Source organism: Haliotis cracherodii, unplaced genomic scaffold (assembly GCF_022045235.1).
Source record: "Haliotis cracherodii isolate W230 unplaced genomic scaffold, xgHalCrac1.p SCAF_5, whole genome shotgun sequence".
Classification (NCBI taxonomy): Eukaryota; Metazoa; Mollusca; class Gastropoda; order Lepetellida; family Haliotidae; genus Haliotis; species Haliotis cracherodii.
Genome location: NW_027266308.1, coordinates 31,439,695 through 31,461,436, shown reverse-complemented (window position 1 = coordinate 31,461,436; position 21,742 = coordinate 31,439,695). Strand labels below are relative to the sequence as shown.

Here is a 21,742-nt window from a genome sequence, read left to right as displayed (position 1 = left end):
TCAAATGACCACCACTACTCTGTGCATGAACTTTGTGTTAACCCTACAATTGCCATAGTGAAGTGTTGAGCAGATGACCTTAAGACTAGGCCAGTGTTTGACACTAACACTGGTCTGCTGGTCTGAAACCAGTAAAATAAAACAAATGGAGGTTAGGTCGTCTAGTGCTCTTTTGGGGAAGAGACAAAGTGATATATGTTTATAAGACTTTTAAAATCAGCGATAGATCGACTCTAAACCCGTAAGCAAAACCAACAACCCTGCATGGTGCAGTGGTTATCTTCTTGACAGGTTTCTCATACTAATTGTGCATGTTCACATGTATGTATCATCTAATGTCAATGTGAGGGATTGTTTCTCTGACTTATGGATGTGCTACGTCACTATCTGGGAAAACATGAAAAGTTTACCTGTTGCAAGCAAATAAACCTTAACTTGTCTTTTATTACTGCCTTTTTAGGGTAAACATTGAGCATGCAGAACTTGAATAAAATAACACCATTTTAAACCGTTTTTGGTCTGAACCATTGGGTCTAAAAGAGATCCAACAGGATCAGTAGGTTTTTCTCTGTGATGATCCTTTGGATATTTTGGTCAATATCAATCACTGTAGTGACTAGAGCCCTCATTGTTCTGATCAGTTGCAGAAACAAGGCTGTGTCTTGATTTGTTGGTCAAAAGTATCAACCACCACATTTCAGCTTTAGGCATTCTCAGGTGAAGAAGGAACGTATACAGACCCAAGAAGTAGTGACCGTGACCATGACCAACAAAGGGATGCAACTGTCTAGAAAACCCAGGTGATACTGTATCTGTTGACATTTCTCATGTATAAGAAGCATAACAAACAACACAAACAAACTTCTAAGAGACATGATGAATATTTTATTGGGAAATATCCTTGGCTCATTCATTCATCAAGTAATTTACAATAAAACAAAGATACAAACTAATATGATGTGAGATTGTGTCTGCCATACGACAGGTGAAGTGATATCAATACAATTGGCTCTCTGGAGTTCATTAAAGCCTATTCAAGTTATGAAGAATATTCAGCGTTTCTTGAATAATAATGATGCTAATAAATAATTTACACAGCAGTTCTACAAATATGAAATTATAGGCACAAAGCAGGATCTGAGCTCTCAATCACTACTGTCTACACGATGTACAATCAAACCTCATAATATTCATCCAATGAACCTTCATTACAATGCCATACAATGAACCTTCATTACAATGCCATCCAATGCACGTCCATTAAGATATAATTCGATGAACCTCCATAATGATGCCATACGATGAACCTCCATTTAGATGCCATACGATGAAACCATTATAATGCCATCTAATGAACATTCATGTAAACTGAAACCTCATTATGATGTGATCTGGTGAAACATGACAATTCCACTATTTGTTCTGCAAATTTGATTGGCATTGTCTGGAACAAGGATGGAATGAAAGAGCATCACACCAGACAGAAGGTGGTGGACACTGTTGCCCAAAACATAGGCTAGAAACACCACTCAAGTCTGCTTGTTTCTGGCATTGTAGGAGGTTTGACTGTATGTGTGTTACTCCTTGATAACACGATGGTGTCTGATCACTGTTTCAGGAAACAATCCATTAACACTGACAACACCATGATTGTTGGAGCTCTGCAGCAAAGACTTTCACTAGTTGGAGTGTGTGTAAAGGTGTTCAGGTGATAAACTGACTTGCATTAAAGCATGAATGTATAATATTTGCATGAGAGCAATAGTTTCAAATCAAAGTTTCAGCAATCCAACTCATGGCTGAAATATACTGTTGAGTGCTGTAGCCTTTATTCTTCTGACTATTACAGTCCTAGCTAATTTGGCTACAGAGCAATCTGTTAAAATCAGACTTACTCTGATATCTGCAGTGAGAGCTCATATCGGGAATAAAACATTGATCTTAATGACACTGGGCTGCAGTCTGAGCTCCAGTTCTAGACTAGGGTGTGATTGTCCCCGACATGTTCTGAATATTGTTTGGTCAGGCTACATGTACCGGTATATACATGAAGATTTCCTGATGTTGTCCAGGGCCCACTTGCACAAAGTGATCTTAGCGCTAAGATGATCGTAACTCCCATACTTTAACATAAGCTTACAATAGTTGTAGCGCTAAGATCGCTTTTTGCAAGTGAGCCCTGAACTGATGGTTGTCTATCAGCTACTGCAGGACAGTAAACAAAAGGAAAGTTTGTCAAATATATCCCTAACTGTGTTGTTTAATACAGAATAGAAATTTGTAAACCACAGCTTAAAAAAGTTGTAATAGTGTACTTCAACTGAAAGGTACTGTCAATCTCAAGTCAGCCAACATTATGTCCTATCATTCAACAACCATCCTTGCTTGTGCCAAAACACCAACACAGACAGAATTACATGAAGCAAAGAGCAGATATGTACATGACCGTATTGTGAAAACACTGGTAGGGTCTTCAGGACAAAAGTGACAATCGTTTACCTTGCTTGCAGCTTTACAAGTAAACACATCAATCATCTGACTACAGCAAAGTCCCTTCATTGCAAAAAAGTAAACGACTGATTTGGAGAATAACATTTCTTCAACAGTGCATCAGTCACAAAATGGCAGAAATCTTTGTTAGTGTGAAGTCCAGGGAGACACAGAGTGTAGATTTCAACCACTTGGAATAAAAACCTGAACACAGGTTAAAAAAATGCCTTGAATCATAATTCGGATTCTAATCCAAAAACAACAGGTTGTGGCTTAGTCAACTGGGCTACCTATATCCCATAATTAAACTAATAAGTAGATGGAATCTTGCATGTAAAAGGAATTGATAATACTTTGGAACCAACTTTTTTAAGCCTTGAAAGTTGCAGTAAATGTACAAATTTACATTGATCTGACATTACTGAATCTGGCCAGGATACTCACTCAACATCTGAAGTGTAAGTAATGTCATATTTGACAAGAAAACGATATAGACAAAAGTAGCAGTATTTGCGAGCAATGTCTAGACATGCTGGTATGAAGTTTAACGGATCTCATTTCTTTATTGTCAATCATATATATCATGTATGCTTTAAAAGGTAAAAAGGTAAGCTCTTTGTTTACGTCACTTCACATCACTAATTAATTTTCAGCAATAACTCAAAATTCATGAAGGATTCGTGCTATCTTGTGATTACATGAACAGTTTGAAATGTACTTATAATACAGACAAGTTGAACATATCATGGAAACTTAAAAAGCATGTGACAATTTGGTCAGTAATGAGCTGAAACATAATGTTGGATAAATGTTGATCTGGTACCCAATAACTAACAATGATAAGGATGGTGGCAGGGAAGGAGAAGCCACTACAGCAATGCATGAACTATCCACTTCTAAATGCCATTGAAGAAACAGTACCAGTCTTTTTCATAACATCCTTTCACATCTTGGTGATGCAGAGTACAACAAAACAGCAACAGAAACATTGAACAAGCAGACCACATGAAGCTCTCTCCATAACAAGTTAGCAAACTGCAAATAGATACAAATAAACACACAAAACATAACAAATGGTTAATTGCTATTGCTATATATATCAATGTCAAAATGGCTTTCTTGTTGTGCATTCAAACTCTCAATAACTTCTTAACAACATTGTTTATTTTACAAATCGTTTTGAAAAAGTACATAAAAAATTAATAGTTCTTTGTTCTACTCCAAAAAGAAAATAAGGGACACACACTGACGTATGTTCCAGAGAGTCATGTTGCTGTGCCAACTATAGACCCTGTACAGCCTCAAGTTTGTTTATTTGTTGTTTAACGCAGCACTCAGCAATATTCCAATTAAGTGACGGCGGTCTGTAAATAATCAAGTCTGGACCAGACAATCCAGTGATTGACATCATGAGCATCGATCCACACGTTTGGGATATGATGAGATGCATCAACCAAGTCAGCGAGCCTGACAACCCGATGCCGTTCTTCATTTCTTGTCTTACGACGAGCATAGTCGCCTTTTACGGCAAACATTGCTGATGACCTATTCTATCCACGATCTTCACGGGTCTACTGCCTCAAATGCTTGTATGGGCAATTCTCGTTGTGTGTCTAGGAACTTGAATTTTACAAAGGAAATATTCTACCATGTTCTACAGAAAACTTTCCTTCATGACAGTGGAGATATGTATCTATAATAAAAATAACTTCCCATGTTGCAAAATTAATTTCATGGTTAATTTGTACCCCATGACTAGTTGAGACAGCGACATCCTGGTCATAAGCCTGCTAATTGTGAGCATGTCACAGTCTGTACAAAGACTTTTGAGTCGACTCGCCTGACTCTCTTGACATCATTTTCAGTACAGATATTAGTGTTAATGTGTGGACTTTTATTAGCAAAGCACGCTAGAAAAGAAACTTTCTACTAAAGAGTGTGGTCATAAGAACATAGTAGGCATGCTCAATATTGATTTCCAAAATAAATCTGAGGCCGGACAAACTCACTTGAAAGAAAGGACAACAGAATACATCATTCATTCCCTTATTTTCTGTGAGTAGAAACTGTAATATCAGTGGTGCTCTTCTCGTCATTGGAACAACTGATCAATCTTTGAGACAGTACTACAATATACTGTGAAACCTTGTTAGCACAGGAACCTGGCCTTCCAGACAATCTCTTTATGAGCTTCTATGTATACAGCTCAAAAGAAGTTAGAGAACACCAAATGATTTCAGCTTACTATTGTTTATCTATCCTGTCATGACAAAATAACTATAGTAATATGAAAGAATTGGGTGTTCTTTAACTTCTTTTGAGTAGTATATATATATATATATATATATATATATATATATATACATATATATAAGGCAACATCCCTCTATAGCCCATTAAGTGATGAAACATGTGATTCCAACATGTGAAGGCAAATATAGGCAAATATAATCAAATATGGGCAATAATATCTCAGTCTGCTTCCCAATGAGCTATAAAATAAATTTGTTCACGTAAATTTTGGATATACCGTATTCTTTGTAATAAGCGCCCAGGGCGCTCTCAAAATAAGAAATAAGTGGCTCTTATCAGAATATTATTTTGGTGAAAAAAACAGAGTTGAAAGATATATTTTGTGGTTTATGCTGACAGCCTGAAATGTTTATATACGACAGATATATTTTTCCAGAATTTAATTGCCCATAAATAAGGGTGTTATAACACTCGAGTGCGTATTATATGCGAATAAATAAGTCTTGTGTACATTGATCAATCGGAAGGGGTGCTAATTGGGATTGTTCACTAGCCAATATATTAGCAAATATCACCGTGGGCACTTATTACGTCGAATACGGTACATGTAACTACCAATGTCACAAAGCAATGTTAGCACTATGACTGTCACTTAAACATACACGCATGATAGTCGTAGCACTAAGTTTGCCTTGCAGAACAATCTTAAGGACCTAGCTGATTCCATGGTGTTCATTGGAAGCTGATTGTATGTGAAGACCACAATTATTCAAATCTAAATAATATTTTGAAAATGTGTGCCCGCTTATGCCTTCCTCAACATATATCAAAATGTCCAAAAGCACCTACAGCGGGATACATACTTCCACTTATCATAATCAATCTAAACTTTTGAGATCGTTTTCTTTTTCATATTTCATTAAAACAGACTAAAAACTTTACAAAAGTCTTTGAAATGTCCTAGGATCAGGAGACAAGATTAAAGAGACTGTTTGACTTGTCAATTCCAATTTTTATTTCACCAGCTAGCAATACATACGTAAGAGATAATTTAAAAAGATATCTTTGCAGTTCTATTTTGATCTTAATATAGACCACCAATAAAATAGAAAAGCTATAGAGCCTTGGTGACATCTTTGTTGTACATGCCACTGCAAGCTCCAACCTTCTATGAAGATCTTCCTGGGACTATCATTTACCCATCCTTTGAAAATCTAAAGTAGCCCTGTAATGTTCAGAATGCTGGGATGGGCTGATGGAGGTATTCTCAGCAGTACTTCGCCATTGTTGTCAGTCAATATTTTAGAGAAAGGAGTCACCAAACAGCTTATGAATCAGTACGTAGGAAATCCATGTGTCTTTTTACCAAATATCGTAAATAAATAGTCTGAGAGAACAGATATACAACAGTATTACTCCTATCATTCATTATGGCATTAAAGGGAGTGTGTTTATCCTATTGGATTTAAAGATGAAAGCAAATTTCATGGAATCATGAAACACTGTGACACAAGTTGACTTGTGTATTGTGAGGTCATGCATGATTACCATACCCATGTTTAATGTCACAAAAGTAATGACACCACAGTGTAATTGTTGACATTGTGTTGACCCTGTTAGCTTCTCAGACAGTTTCAATAAAGAAGACTCTACTTCTTCACTACAGCTGACTATAAAGATGGATAAAACAGACCTATACGCTGTCCAGCTTGACAAGTGCTAGCGAAATATGATCCTTGCCACTTCTACTGCTCCAAATGACAAGTACAATAGGTATGATGCACTAGCCTCTAACCTAACTTTACATATTCACTGGACACATTTTGGCTAAAAAATGACAATATTTTGTCACAAGTAACAACAGTTGAGGGAAACAAATAATGTTGACTAGTTACTTGTTTTTCTAATATTTTAAATATACGCTTAAAAAATGCACTGGTAAATAATATCTCGAGACTTTCCCCATTGCCAATTAGTGTGTATGACATCACACTTGACTACAGTAATGCTTCACACACTTGGCTAGTGGTATTCTTCTTTAACCCTATTGTCGCATGTCTATTTCTAGGAATGTCAAGTCCTATAATAAAGAATTTACTGGTTTTACATTAATGCATGTTGTACTGATTTAAAACAAACACTTGTCCTGTCCACATATTCTACGTTTGTTAAATCAGTACAACACACACACACACTAATAATCTCTACCTGTGAAGGGCATGTCATCTGATATGAAAATGACAAATAAATTACTACACAAATGTTCTTGTTGGTATGTGCCAGAATTATCAAGCCATTTTTCATTCAGTTGACACAATTTTCCTGAATATGTCATGGCATCTCTTTATGTCTCGAGCAATTCCAACTGTGAATGTTTCACATGGAAAATGGTAACCCATGTATCCTATTGTGTTTCATCACACATGACCATACTTTAAATTAGATGCACATTGTCACATCTCAGCAAAGTGAATCGTTACCATGATTACAGCCTATTTGTCACTACTGATGCAGGAGTAGAAATTAGAACCTGCCCTCTACCTCTGATGTAAAGGTACACAGGCTAGCTGAACTTCAAAACTTAGAGGGTGGGCTTATGTTAACAACAGGACAGGAATGGAGTATTCAGGACACCTTCTGCCATTTTCGTAAGGGATGTGCACAAGCTCCTTCCTTAGTCTTAAAAAAATAAAAGAATTAGGTCTCAGGCAATGGCTTTTGAAAATATAGTGCACCAAGGAGGTGTCTTTTTTTCTTTTCTTTTTTTTCTTTCTTCAAACTAGTATGTAACCAAATAAAGAGTTGTGCAACCAAATAAACCGTTGTGTACGATTAACCTGGTAAAGGCCTAGATAAAAGTATTCCTTGATGAGTAAAATTACTGGAATACAGTATTTGACTACTCTTGGACTTGAAATATTTGAGGATTTTTTAAGACAAAAAAACAGAAACAAAAAATGAAATGTGCGGCAAACTTTATGATGATGCAGGCGGTGCCAGAGAACCAAGACTATTATTTTTTTAGCCTCATGTTGAAGTCCAATTTTTAATACTCATGGATAAATTTGATATACTTTGAGGCTTAACCATATTAAACTACATTAATGCAAGCTGAGTACATTTTTCTGCTTATTTTGAGCTTTATCGCCCCATTTTTCAAATAGTAACACTGTCGTGTAAGGCTATATTACTAGCATCACACAAACAAGGTGGATGTGTGTCCGGTAAATTGCATGTGTACTGATTTTCATATATTCTCCAGGCAAATTTCACCCACCACACAGGTTGTCTTCTTAACTCAGGGCAGGCTGACACATAAACTGAGTCAGAGTGCAGTCGACAGCAGTAACTAAATAACCAAAGTGGCACACTACACATACACCATTCATCCAGCTACGTTTTGATATATGTAATACATTATTACACCGGCAGTAAATATAAAACAACCTAGAAATGATACATCAATGTTCTTAATCACATGAACATCTCCGAAACAAATTCCAGTATGGATAAACGATATTTAGGTTCTGAGTGTGACAAGATACCTAAGAAAATGTACACAACTGAAATATAGACTTTACCCTCACAGACACTTCTTCACAACATGCCTCGTACGCCCCTCAGTTTTCTATAAGCAAAATATGCTATGCCAATGGCTGAACCAACCCCAAGTAGAAAATAAAATACACTAAACTTAGATTTTCTATTTGTAGGTGAAATAGAACTTGAATTTGCTTGTTGCTTTTTCCTTTCTTCTATCTTTTGCTGAAAGTAGAAAAAAATGTAAGGTTATTACTAACAATTCCCTTAAAAATATTAAAGCACAAATTAGCATGATTACAATTACATCTAATTTCAGCTATTTTAGAAACCAGAGAAAATCAACACTGAACAAATTGATATATTCTGTTGATGAGTTAGATGGGTATGTTACATCGTTTTCCGCATTGTTTCAGGAACAATACATCAGGGAACAAGAATGGGCATCGTACTCATGATGGGAATTAAAACAAGGCCAAGTGTGATGAGCAAACGTTTTAACCACTAGGCTACCCAACTACTCCTTGATATAGTGCTAAAACATCTTGTCTGGGAGAGAGAAGGGACTAGAGGGATGCTGTGGATCAGGGGGCCTGTACCCCTGGTCAGTTTACTCACCAGAATGTACTTCTCTGCTCCACATTGCACCTTCAGTCGAACCTCATTGCCTGCATTAAGAAATGTCTGAACAGCTTCTTGATGACTAACTCTCTCAACTCGAGTTCCATTGATCTGTAAGAACAGAAAATATTAAATAATCATTTGATATATGTATATTAGGGATGGGATGAGTCCAAATTTACTGCCCCAGTACTAGACTCCCTATTACCCAACTCCACCCGGGTACCTGCTGAAGGTCTCAAGTTGGGTACAATATGTGCAATACGGACAAACACTAGTTAGATAGTATAGTATAGTACAAAATGATTTGATCATGCATACACTGAATTTGAATGAAGCTTTATCTTTACTCAAACACATAAAAGTGAGAGCAAATGTGTGCATCATCAGAAAGAAATGTGATTTTTTTAACTTATCCTGCATTACTCCTTAATGCATTCACTGCTTCACATTACAATACGTTACGTTACGTTACGTTACGTTACATTACATTAAATATACTATGAAATGATATTGTTATTGTCATTAAACAATATATCACATGACTAATCATGGTCCAGGTAGTACTGTGGGTACCCGGGTCCTACTCAGGACCCGCCTTACCCAAGTACCTGATTTACCAATTCCAGCCCTAATGTATATATCCTATTCTTTTTCACAATATTTGCTACTTCAATGCCATCAATGCTGATTGAAAACGCTTCATTTCATGCAAAACAAAAAGAGAACTTTGGTCACAGCACCTGTCTGGGTTTATAACTTGTTTTAATGTCTAGACTGTGCATGAGATAACATTAACAGGGAGAGAAGATGCCACAAAATCGGACACGGCAAATGTCATCACTGGTAAATTTTAAAATTTCACCATAAATTGTATATTTATATACCCGGTACCTATCCTATCTCACACTATGCATTTTTCCTTTTCTTTGCTCCTGGTGTGGAAACGTCTTAGAACAAAGTTTCCAGCTTAGAAAAACCCAACTCACCCAAACACATCACTATAGTCACTACTGCAATCCTGTGTGATGTGACCCCTTGCAATCCAATCACATAACATTCCATGCATCCTCATTCTCTTTGTAGAGTGTACAGGCTGGTGTAACCGTGATGCATGTGAGATAGGAGATATATATAAAATTTATAGTCAAATATTCAAATTTTTCAACTTATCCCACCTCACACTATGCATTTATCCCATGGTTGGACGGTGAGGTGCAGATAATCTAGCCTCTATTAGGACCTCCACTGTGAGATGTACACAAGGAAGCTGGCTCTAAACCAAAAAACTTAGTACATGTATAAGAGGAGGTGTTCTGTTACAAACAACTCTTCCCTGATCAGTAGGTTCTACAAGACAGACCTCACACATACGATCCATTTGATGTAAGGCGTACAAGCTTGGTATCTCTTATTACGCTTCACCAAATCTATCAATTACAACCGCAGAGTATGAGTACAAGAAGAGGAAACGCAAATCTGTATGAAAGAATAAACGTCTGAAGCTCAGCGACTGTGGACACATTAGAGCCAGAAGTTGTGGTAATGACTGAATTAATAGCCGCTAAGTAGGTACACAAAGCGGAACCCTTCAGCTTCCTGGTACAGCAGAGATGTTGGAGGTATTCAGCTATGATTTGAGGAGATGCAGTGTTCGGAGAAGAAATGTCCCCAGCCGAGCAATAACCTTCAAACGCCTTCCACTTTAGGTTGTACAGAGGTTTAATAAAGGTGCGATGCGCTCCGTTATAGTCCTCACCACCTTCCAAGAATAACCCTTGGTTACTAGAGATCTTTAGAGATACGCCAGACGCAAACATGAACTGCGCCAGAGACGAGGCTAGCTGGAGTGTGGTTGCAGGAGGAGGTCTGGTCGCAGAGGAAGCAGATGGTACTTTCAATTGGCGACTTTAATGAGGACGGTGAACCAACTTCTCCCAGGCCAAAAGAAGTTGAAGGTGTTTGGTGGTCATCACCTTCTGCGGGACCAAAGGGAGTAAGCTGGTCCAACGATATGCATAGGTGTGGAGACCTTCCCACGATACGGCTAAGGCATCGGGTCCCAAGGCTGTTGGTCCAATATGGGGGATATGATCTTCAGTAACTGTTTGTTGAATTGGGTTATGAAGAGGTTGAGGTCTGGGGTTTGGTAAAGGCATTTGCCATTCCATTGAGGGGTGGGTGATCGAGATGGGATAAGGCATCCACTATCACATTCAGGACCCCTGCAACGTGCCTGGCCTGAACTTGGATGTGAAGAAGCTCTGCCAAACAATGGAGAGAATGACAGCCTTGAATTCCAGGTTGTTGGTGCCTTGTCCCTCAACCAATGCCCTGCAATCTGTTGATCTTGAAGGTGAGCTACCCTTCTGGCTGTGGAGGCGCTGACAAAGAAGTGGTGATTTGGTGCAAACGACAGCAAGAAGAATTTGTCACAAACATTTGACTACTGAATCCACCACTGAAGGTGATTATGTAGTAGCATTGGGAGCTAAAACTTGATCTTGCAATTGGCCTCATGGAGAAAGGGCCACAGGAAGCACTATATTGGTTGCAGATTTAACTGACCATGCTCAGTGAGGGTTTGTACCGACATTAGAAGTAGATCCTTTGAGTGTCCGACGATCTGTTGACCTATCCAAACGATCTGTTGATCCTATCCTGATGATCCAAAGAAAACTGGTGTTTGAGTGTAGTCAATCTGTATGTCGATCTAAGGATGAGTCAAGATGTCGATGCGTTGATCCTGTGAGTGATGACAATCCGAAGAGTGTTGATCCTCTGAGTGACAATCTGTTGAAGTGTTAATCCCTCGAATGATGGCAAGTAGTTGAAAACTGGATTTGGTGAATTATGTCGATCCGGGCTGCTTTGAAACTGTTGATCCCTTGATCGTTGTTGACCTGTCTTACGATAACGATCCCTTGAGCGCTGATGATCCATTGACTGTCAGTCCCCTTGCTCAATGATAGTTCTCCGACACCTGTGAATCCTGTGACAGCTGTCAGTCAATCGATGGTTGACAATCTGTCTGATCCCTGTCTATCTTCAGATGAACATCGATCTATTGAATCATGATGTTGTGTCAAATCCAGACAATCCAAGGCATTCTGATGATGGTCGTGACTGGAGAGAACCCTTGGAAAGAACTGTGCCATGCTCGTCAGTATGCTTGTTGCTGTCTGATGGCTGGAGGGCTGTAGCTACGTCATCAGAAAACTGTATGGTGTGGCGATCTCTAGAGTCATGCACAGGGGAGGTCAGGCGACTCTCCGCTGATGACCGAGGCTTGTCCAATGATGGTGTGAAGGGAACAGTCCTCATAGATATAAGTAGGGAACTGCCAGTTGACTGTACAGTCCAGAATGCTCAATGACTGTAGGTGACTGGGAACCGTCATGTGCACAGGGCATGGTCTTCATAGAAGTGGGAAGATCCGCCGTTAGAAACAAGTCCGAGAGTGTGTCCTCTTTAATCCTTAGCGATGGAACGGTCAATGATGTGATCTCGCATGATAACAAGGGAAGAACAGCAACACTGGACAGCACCTTCTGTTTCGGTTTCTTGACAGATGAAGGACCATACAGAATGGGGGTCATGTGGAGAATATAGTCTCATCCAGTCCTTGAAGAGAGGGCAAGACGCCTCCATTGACTCGTGTCATGGTATATAACTTTAGCAGTTGTAAATGGTAGAGACAGAAAACTTCACAAAATGTATTGACCTGACGAACGTCCTATCCACCAGGTGAAAAGAGAATGAGGGTGCAGGGAATGTCCAGGGATCAGATCACAAGGGGTCGCATTGCACGGGAGTGAAGTGGTGTGTGTTGCATGATTACAGTGGTGACGATACAGTGATGTATGGGATGTGTTGGGGTGAGCATGGCAAGTGTTGCTCTAGAATGTTTCCACACCAGGATCAAAGAATAAGGACGAATGCATAGTGTGAGAGAGAGAATAAGTTTAAAAACATGGTATTTGTGATTCTGGTTTCCTGACTGATCCTGCCCTGGAGCCCCAAGACCGTAAACCTTTTCTGTGTGTTTCTTGCTGCACAATAATATTTATCACCAGCTTGGTATTGTTCATCTTTAATGCCAGCAGCATACATTTGTTGCCCTTCGCTACATATCCTACAGATAAACCAATCAGTATCTTCATTTGTAAAAGCAGGCTTTTACTGACATACTAGTACTGCAAATTACTCAACAAGAAATATCCTTCATACCCTATTTTTGAATGGACTGAAATAGGAGGCCTAACCTGTTCAAAGTCCCAGGTCCTCCACTGCAGTGTTTATAATCAGAGTTCAAAATTCCGAATGAAAGTGAAAGAATATATGTAACAAAAGTTATTTTTGGAATTAAACTTTCTAAATAAAGTACAAATTCTAGTACTATTTTGGGTTGAGTCCCATTTGGGATTCGAACCCTCACTCTGAGTGAGGCACCTAATTCTCTTCACACAAAGTCAAGAGATCTAACTCACTCAGACACCAAGGCTTCCACTGAGTGGGTTAGATCGCAAACATTGTGTGCTGGCGATAAATGTCAAACTCTGAGAGTGTGGGTTCGAATCCTGAATACTTGTCAAAAACCTCATGTAAGAGGCTAAATATTTAAGGGTTCTTCAATTCGAATCCCGAATACTTGTCAAAAAGCTGATGTAAGAGGCTAAATATTTAAGGGTTCTTCAAATCAAATATAACAACAGATTGCAATTTTTACCTCTAATATTTTATCACCCTCCTTTAGCCTTCCATCTTGATAAGCCGCCCCATTTTCCTTGAGTTTGGTGACGAAGATTCCAGGATCCCCTGGAAGGTGGGGGATGTCCACTCCACCACGAATGTTGAAACCAAGACCTGAAAAATATAGCAGTTATAAACACAAACACTATCAAAGGCAACTTTAAAATATAGGTATATATAAACGGCAGATATTTCTATATGCCCCTCCACAAAAAGAACAAAGTTTTAACTTTTCAAATTACTAACAGTCAGAAGTTATGGTGAGCATGGTGAGAAGAATTTCAAGGAATGTTTATCTACACGAAGCTTGAAAAGTGCCTTACTTAATAATGAAACAACTTTGAAAAAATAATCATATTTATAGAACAATACATGTAAAATGATCACAGAAATACAAAAGTTGTCTTTAAATAGCACTTAAGGTGGTAGAAATCAAATTTGAAGAGGTAATATGGTTCATGGCTACCTTTTCCTGCCAATGAATTCAGTACTTTGGCATGTCATGTAATGTTGTGCATGTCAACAAAATATTATGGCATACACATATGCCAACAGTTACCAATTTAACAGTCAAACAAAACAAACTAAGTTAATGACTTTGTAATTATTTAAACACAACCCCTTTCATTTCTACTTTTCCAACTGATCCCATTTAGGATGTTTGAATTATTTTCTTACACACCATCTGACAGTTACAGTACAAAAAGTGGTTCACTTCTGAATCCTGGCAAACCTACCATGCCTGGTCTGGTAAAATTAAAGTTTTGACACAGCATTACATACACAATGGGTGCAGCCCACATCTAATATTTTCTTTCTGCTTTGTTTCAGTCGCATGCGCTCTGAACTAAAATTGATGAAATTGACATTGAAAATAGAAAGGCAGATGTGTATACTTTCCATCATCTTCTGAATGAAACAGATATGAATACCACATTCAGCACCTACTAAAGACGGGAACCGGATAATCTGTTCCCAGTCAGATCCCAACCCAAACTTTTTTTGTGGACATCTACCCAAATGTTGGATAACCCATACCCACTCGTACCTCATCAAATGGATGACATGTACATGATGTACTCATGAAAAATTTGATTTGAAACATAAAACATAAATAAGTTCAAACATGTTTTCAACTAAGACTTTGTTTGTATGTGTTACATATTACAATACATGAGTAGTCAAATCACAGACTGTGTAAACTTGTTACACTGACCGACTTCCAAGAACTTAATAGTTTAAATACTAAAACAACAATATGTCACCACGGCCAATTGAGTTAACTTATTTAATTTATTTAATCCTAAGGTTAAAAGTATATTAAAGAGAGAATGACTGTTAAGTAGTACTCGAAGGTATATAAACAGAGCAGCCAAGGATAAAAATGAAATCATATCAATACAAAAAACAGAAATTATGTGAATACCAAACTCACAATAGATATGTGTACCCTACTCACACACATGAGTCCCAAAGAGGGACAGGTCAGCCAAAATTGCTTAGGCAGAAGGCGACCTCTTAAATACTTAATGCAACAACAACAACAACAACACCAACGTATAGTAGTCATTCATTCTCACTTCGCATTGATTGAGTTAACTACTGAATGAAACTAATGAATGAATGTTTGAAATGTATAATTAATGAATGAATATTTAAAATATAAAATGAATGAATGTATTATGAAAGAATGTTGGAAATGTATAATGAATGTTGGAAATGTATAATAAATGAACGTTTGAAATGTAAAATGAATGAATTTTGGAAATATAATAGTGCTATGAATAAATTGCCACGAAAGTGAAGAATCTATGAGAATTGGGTAGGAGTCGTACCTGTACTAAAATTTGGAGAACCTGAACCAAAATTTGGGCACAGGTCAGCCAAATAAAATATTAATACTTCAAATCAGGTACAATCTGATGAGCATTTTAAGTACGGGTTAGCCACTTTTGTTGGGTACGAATCTCCATGGGCACAGGTTGTCGAGTGTCCCTAAAGGCAGATGATCTTTTGGATGTCTGCTTTGAGGTTCACACATTGCATAGTTACTCCCTTTATAACACTAAATATCACATCAATAAATTCAAATTATGTACACGTAGCTGGTTTAATACTTTATCATATGCTGAAATATGATGATAATGCATCCAAAAACGTAAAAGTGATAATCAGTTTTGCTGCAATAAAATTACACACAAATTATGGGTTTTCCCAGTGTGTGGAAATTATGGAATTTGTTTATTCTAAAGTATCTCACAAAATAAACTTCCCCTATCTCCTACATCTAATAATCATTGTTGAAATGATTTGAAGTTTTATCTAATCTTAAGCTCAGAAAAGAGATCATGTTGACGAAGCTGAACCAAAGGTTCACCACAGTAGGCTGAATCGTAATCAACAAAATTTTAGTAAGGAGTCTCAAAAGGGCACTCTGTTTCAAGGGCAGAACTGCTAATTACCTGTATCACCACGCAATAAAGTAATGTCAGTGACTGGCAAATCTAGTGACATCTTTCGTTCTTTATAAAGGGTCACCGATTGTTTGAAGGACGGCGTCTGATGAAACGAAATTAAACTACTGTAAACTGCAACAGCATGACTTTCACCGGAAGAATAAGACTACCTAAAGGGAGGTAATCAGTCGGCAATACATTGCCTGCCTCTATCAATTTTTGTTATCGTTGTGCCCTTTGACCGCCCACCGCAGGATGAAGGTCGAAGTTTTGTGATACAGGTCCCGAGGACATGGCGATCACGGCGATGTGAGAGTGACACTTTTTAAATAGAAAAAACGTGATCAATAGTAACATATTGACGGAAAGGTTTGTTCATCACTAGAAAAACAAAAATGAATTCATAAAATGAAATACAGAAAAGTGTTTGTTTGTTTGTTGTTTACAGAAAAGTGAAAGTCATTGGTCCATAGAAGAACGTGAAGGACTGTTACACCCTACCATAACCAGATTAACGTAATATTCTTTTTAAATAGAGAAGGTCCTCAGATCCGACCTTTTGTAGATCGTCTATTTTTTCAGAAGCAGGCTTTTTCCCAAATATTGTTTCAAAATGTTGTGTTTTCTCTCTCCATTAATCATAAGTTTTAAGAGAACACAACAGAATATCAATTTAGGGATAACAGTTATTTTCCTTATAACCATATCCCCCCTCCCTTAATTATCCTTCGGAAATGGTGCGTACATTCATCTATCATTTACTGTTCATCTAAAGTGTAACCAAGCTCTTATTCAAGGCTGGGTTGTATCTTCTTCGATGCGTCAGTTGTCCGGGCGTTTATTATAGACGCATCTCAGAAACTGTTGAATTCATTTTCTCCGTCAGGCATAACATACAATTTGAAAAGTTTTACGCGCGGGAAGTTCAACCAGCCGGCAATACTTCCCTTGACAACAATGGGTCACGTGCTGTGACGTCACGACAATCACAACCCCGAAGGGATCTTGTAGGCGTGCTTACGTTGTTGATAAGTCTCTGCTTATTGCCGGGTCATGGTATCTATTTCTGATCGGATGGAGCTCATCACCGAAGAGCGGTATGTATATTGACAGTTATTTAGTAGTATTAGCATAAGTATTATTGATATTATTATTATCATCATCATCGTAGTCATTGTCACTATATCACTTCAAACTGAGTGGAAAATCAACAGGAGTGCTTAAATAGATAATGCTTAAATGTAGCTTGCTGACATGTAAATCAATGATAATATTTTAATACGAGAACATAAACACATGCACAAAAGTTAAGCGCCACCATATTCATAGTCTCTTGATTTCACGTGTGGGAATCAGAAATACGAAATATGATGATGTATGACTGAATTAGGCTTCCATAGTTTCATGAACCCAAATTTGTCCAGATACCACAAGGAAAGCGTGCTTTATGTGTTGCTGCAGTTCCCCTACCCTATAAATAGTGAAATTCAAGTTTCAGACATGTGGTTGCATTTTTGCTCCTATGTGAGATTCCCCTTCCAATAGAGGTTGAAAATCAGCCATGGTGAGGAGAAAGTTAACGAACGCTGAAAGATGGCAAGTGATAGGCATGAAAAATGCTGGCATGTCATGCAGGGCCATTGCAAGACAAATGGGTCATCATCACAGTGTTTTCACTCGTTTGATTGTCAAACATGGTCAAACCAATGATGTCAATGACAGGCATAGGTCCCGTAGGCCAAGAAAGACCTCTCACAGAGAGGATAGACGTCTTTTCAGGATAGTCAGACGAAATCCATTTGCCACTTCAACAGATTTAAGACTGCAGTGGATTACCCATCAGAGACTCTCGACGATGACCGTAAGGCGTCGCCTCAGAGCGGCTGGTTATAACGCCAGAAGACCAGTAAAACGTCCTCAACTGACTGAGAGGCACATGCGGAATCGTCTGATATGGTATCGTGCCCGTAGTCGATAGAATTTGGCCAACTGGAGTTAGATCCATTGGTCTGACGAGTGTCGAATGCTGCTATGAACTGTTGATGGTCGAATACGTGTTTGGAGGCAACGTAACACTCGTTTTGCACCAAGGAACATCCAGAAGACCTTAGCATGGGGCGTGGGGTCTGTCATGATATGGGGTTGTGTTTTCTTCGGCTGCATATTTCCGCTGGTGACAATTCGTTCAAACCTGAATGGCCAACAATACCAAGATGCCGTTCTTCGTCCAGTGGTAGTCTCTCATTTTCACAACCATCCTATTCAGACAAGACCTGTTTACATGGACGACAATGCTAGACCACACAGATCTCGGGCAGTTTTGGCTTATTTGCGTCAAGAAGCTATTGCCACTCTTCCTTGGCCGGCCTGTAGTCCGGATCTTAATCCGATTGAGCATCTCCGTCACATTCTTGGCCGGAAAATCAGACATCGCGATCCCCCAGTTCAAAATCTCGCTGGACTTGAAGCCGCACTTCATGAAGAATGGATCCGTTTGCCTCAGATAAGCATTCAACGACTTGTAATGAGTATGAGGCTTAGGATTGAAGCTGTGGTCAATATTCGTGGATCATACACACGTTACTGACGTTTCTGTCTTGCAATAGACACTGTACTCCCTAGAGTGTCGATGTGACACCTGATATGGTCAGCTGATATCATGACAGTTACATGACAAAAAAAGAAGCTTTTCAATGTTTTCTAATCCTTCAATATCTGGTCTTCGGTAAAATTCCTTTCTGCTCATATTCTTTTGGAACACAAGATAAACTTGCTTTGGGACAACTTTTGCATCACATGAGTTTTAAATATACGCCTTATAACAATCGTACATCTCATTATAATAGTAATCAATAAGTGCCAAAAGTAACAGCTCACAAATATGGTGGGTGGCGCTTAACTTTTGTGCATGTGTATATCTTGAGTTTATGAACATGTTGCATGTGTGATTGTTGGACTAGTTCGGAGAATACATAATACATAATTTGTGCGTACACAGTGAGGGCATGGAAGCCGAAACGCAGGTTCTGTCCCCCGTCCTGGAGTTTACGGAACGGTCAAGGTCCTCTACTCCTGGTAGTGGTAAGTTGATGCACTTCAAAAGGCAGCACAAAACTAGTGTTCATACAACAGCATTGCAAAGTTACAAGTGTAGTGTTATTGATGATTACGTCTTTCCCAACATCGCAATATTATTTCTCGCACACGCACGCAGGCACGCACACACACACACACCACTACCTCCACAACCACCACCACACCACACCACACTACAAATCAAATGGATGATCCTCTAATATTTGTTTTCGCTATCTCTTCATCTTATTAAATAATGCTAGTACAATAAATTACGATTTCATATCATGTTTGTCTGCATCACATATGAAAATTTATGTAACCTTCCTTATTAAAAACGTGCAGATTTGAAATTTTTATACTGTTCAGATTCTAACAACGCTACACCCGATGCCAGCAGCGGTACTGTTACAACTGACTCAAATACACAAGGCCACATCAACACTTCAAGTGGTAAGGCATCATATTATAATCAATAACCCCCTGAACGGGTTAAATAATAATCGCTCGAAATAACATGAAAAGTTATGTTATCTACGAATCATAGCGACGTTTATTTTAATACTCAATTGTCTGACTTTCATAATATAATTGGTAATGCAGTTGATTCTATAATCATGCTGTTTGCTTTCAAGTTTGTCGGAAAGGCCCCACTAGCCAAATGGACAAAGAAGAAAAAAGGTGAGTGTCATTGTACTCTGCAGAAATCTGTTACATAACTATGAATACCTCAAAATAACACCTTCACATACATCACCATTCTGTCAAACATGTACATATACTGATGTGAAAAAAATAAGGTAACAATCTCAAGTCAACGTCGGGATATATTCGTTGAGAGATGACATGGCAGACATATGTTTTCCTTTCCATAACTTCAGTCCGTCTGATATTACATTGCTTTCAAGTAGCGAGCTTGTTATCTAAGACATTACATCAATTTGTATACCTTAAAACCACGCCAACTTTATATTAAACCATATATTTGTCAAATTGTGAATGTAATGACCTCTTCTTCAATGTTTCAGCTTCATGGACCATATCTTCAACCTCACCCAGGAATACAGCCAGGAGATTCAGGAAATGGGGAGACAACTCCGCCTGGAACGGAAGAGGAACGGAAAGCTCGAGAAGGAGCTGAATCACTACCGTCTTGAATGCGATAACTACAAACTGAGTTGGATAATGGACCAGGCGGAAGTGGAGGAACTCCAGGCCAAGCTACAGGAGATGGATGACTACAAGGACGAGATCAAGAACATCGAGGCTCAAATGAACTGGATGGAAGACGAAAACAAGAAACTTAAGAAATCTCTCTCACAAGTCCATTTCGATAACAAAGCTTTGAGGAAAATCATGAAGAACATGACGGACATGCGAGTGGATGCGGAAATGAGTGGGACATTGGTTCCTAGCGTGCCGCCATGTTCTGTTGAAGGCCGCAGGAGGTCAGGGAGACGACGCCAACATACAAGGAAGTCTCATGGTGCCCAGACCACACAACTACCCCCAGTCACTGAGAACAACAGGATTGCAGGTTCCTTACAGCAGACGACGGCTTATTCACGGGTTGATACACGCCATTTTGTTGCTCGTCGGGCATCAATGGGGAACATCTGCCCACAGCCACCTCGCAGGGACACTTCGAGCAGACGACAATTGCAGAGCGGTGTACCCCTATCTTCAGCTATGTCTGCTGAAAGTGTTCCTCGCGGTCGTGCTCGGCATCTAAGTTCTTGGAAATAATTGTAGACATTTTTATATTATGAACAAAACAAAATCTGTATCAAACGTGCTTTTAACACTACAATATTAATGTCTACATTATTTTCCGGCGTAAAAGGCGTCCGCTATACCTTTAATATTTTTGCTGCATTTTTTAGTAAATGTCAGATGAGCTTGTTTTTGAATAATGATGCTTGGTGCTGTTGAAAACTAAATTGCTAGCTGTTTATCATGTTATATGAAATATCGAATGCTTATTTCACAGATTTTATCCTGGTAGTATGAATGTTTGTATTAATCTTGCAGATGGTTGTTTAAATGAAATATTTACAAGTTGTTGAATATATATTTTTGCAAACAACGACGTTGTTGGTCGTTTTTCATGCACGGGATGCTTTAAATCGGTATAATGAATTTATCATCGATACTAAAGCAACCTATTCCCATAGTAGATACCATGTGAAGCAAATGTAAGCAATCCTCGGCTGTTTTTTGTCAGACCACGAGTTCAGGGAGACCACGTACTGTTCCACAATATCGATTGGTTTTGTTTTTTTCTGGATTCGTGTCCTTCATGCATATAGATACATGCACATAATTGAGTTTTCAGTCGTATAGTTAATGGTGTAATATAAAGGAGCTATACTTAAGGGAATCCGTCATTTCAGATATAACATTGAAATGACCATCTTTGCTGCACGAGACACAGTTGCTGAACGCAGATAGCAAACCACTCAAATTTTGCACATTGCACATGCATAACATGCCGTCAACTGTAACACATCCTGGTAAGTGGCATGTGCCAATAAACTTCATAGCCACATTGTATA

The 21,742-nt window shown here is 38.6% G+C and overlaps 2 protein-coding genes across 2 annotated transcripts; one reads left to right on the top strand and one right to left on the bottom strand.

Moving 5' to 3' along the window:
* Nucleotides 1-1,980: 1,980 nt before the first annotated feature.
* Nucleotides 1,981-16,263, bottom strand: LOC139442066 (synaptojanin-2-binding protein-like). The gene is made up of 4 exons (XM_071222848.1): nucleotides 16,119-16,263; nucleotides 13,634-13,770; nucleotides 8,902-9,015; nucleotides 1,981-8,508 (listed from the first exon to the last, which is right to left on the bottom strand). Exons 1-4 carry the CDS (start codon nucleotides 16,168-16,170, stop codon nucleotides 8,341-8,343), a joined length of 471 nt encoding a protein of 156 aa, XP_071078949.1. The 5' UTR covers nucleotides 16,171-16,263; the 3' UTR covers nucleotides 1,981-8,340.
* A 902-nt stretch (nucleotides 16,264-17,165) lies between these two features.
* LOC139443041 (uncharacterized) lies at nucleotides 17,166-20,933 on the top strand. Its single transcript, XM_071223963.1, has 5 exons — nucleotides 17,166-17,209; nucleotides 19,111-19,193; nucleotides 19,557-19,640; nucleotides 19,823-19,868; nucleotides 20,216-20,933. Exons 1-5 carry the CDS (start codon nucleotides 17,166-17,168, stop codon nucleotides 20,931-20,933), a joined length of 975 nt encoding a protein of 324 aa, XP_071080064.1.
* Nucleotides 20,934-21,742: the final 809 nt, after the last annotated feature.

Bases quoted from the DNA above. Each gene is read 5' to 3' on its own strand.
- LOC139442066 (XM_071222848.1), bottom strand. From the start codon at position 16,170: ATGTCACTAGATTTGCCAGTCACTGACATTACTTTATTGCGTGGTGAT. The intron at 13,771-16,118 runs GTAATTAGCAGT...TATATTTTTCAG, and splicing joins TTTATTGCGTGGTGATACAG to GTCTTGGTTTCAACATTCGT. The intron at 9,016-13,633 runs GTAAAAATTGCA...CTGTTCTTACAG, and splicing joins AGGGTGATAAAATATTAGAG to ATCAATGGAACTCGAGTTGA.
- LOC139443041 (XM_071223963.1), top strand. From the start codon at position 17,166: ATGGTATCTATTTCTGATCGGATGGAGCTCATCACCGAAGAGCG. The intron at 19,641-19,822 runs GTAAGGCATCAT...TTTGCTTTCAAG, and splicing joins CCACATCAACACTTCAAGTG to TTTGTCGGAAAGGCCCCACT. The intron at 19,869-20,215 runs GTGAGTGTCATT...TCAATGTTTCAG, and splicing joins ATGGACAAAGAAGAAAAAAG to CTTCATGGACCATATCTTCA.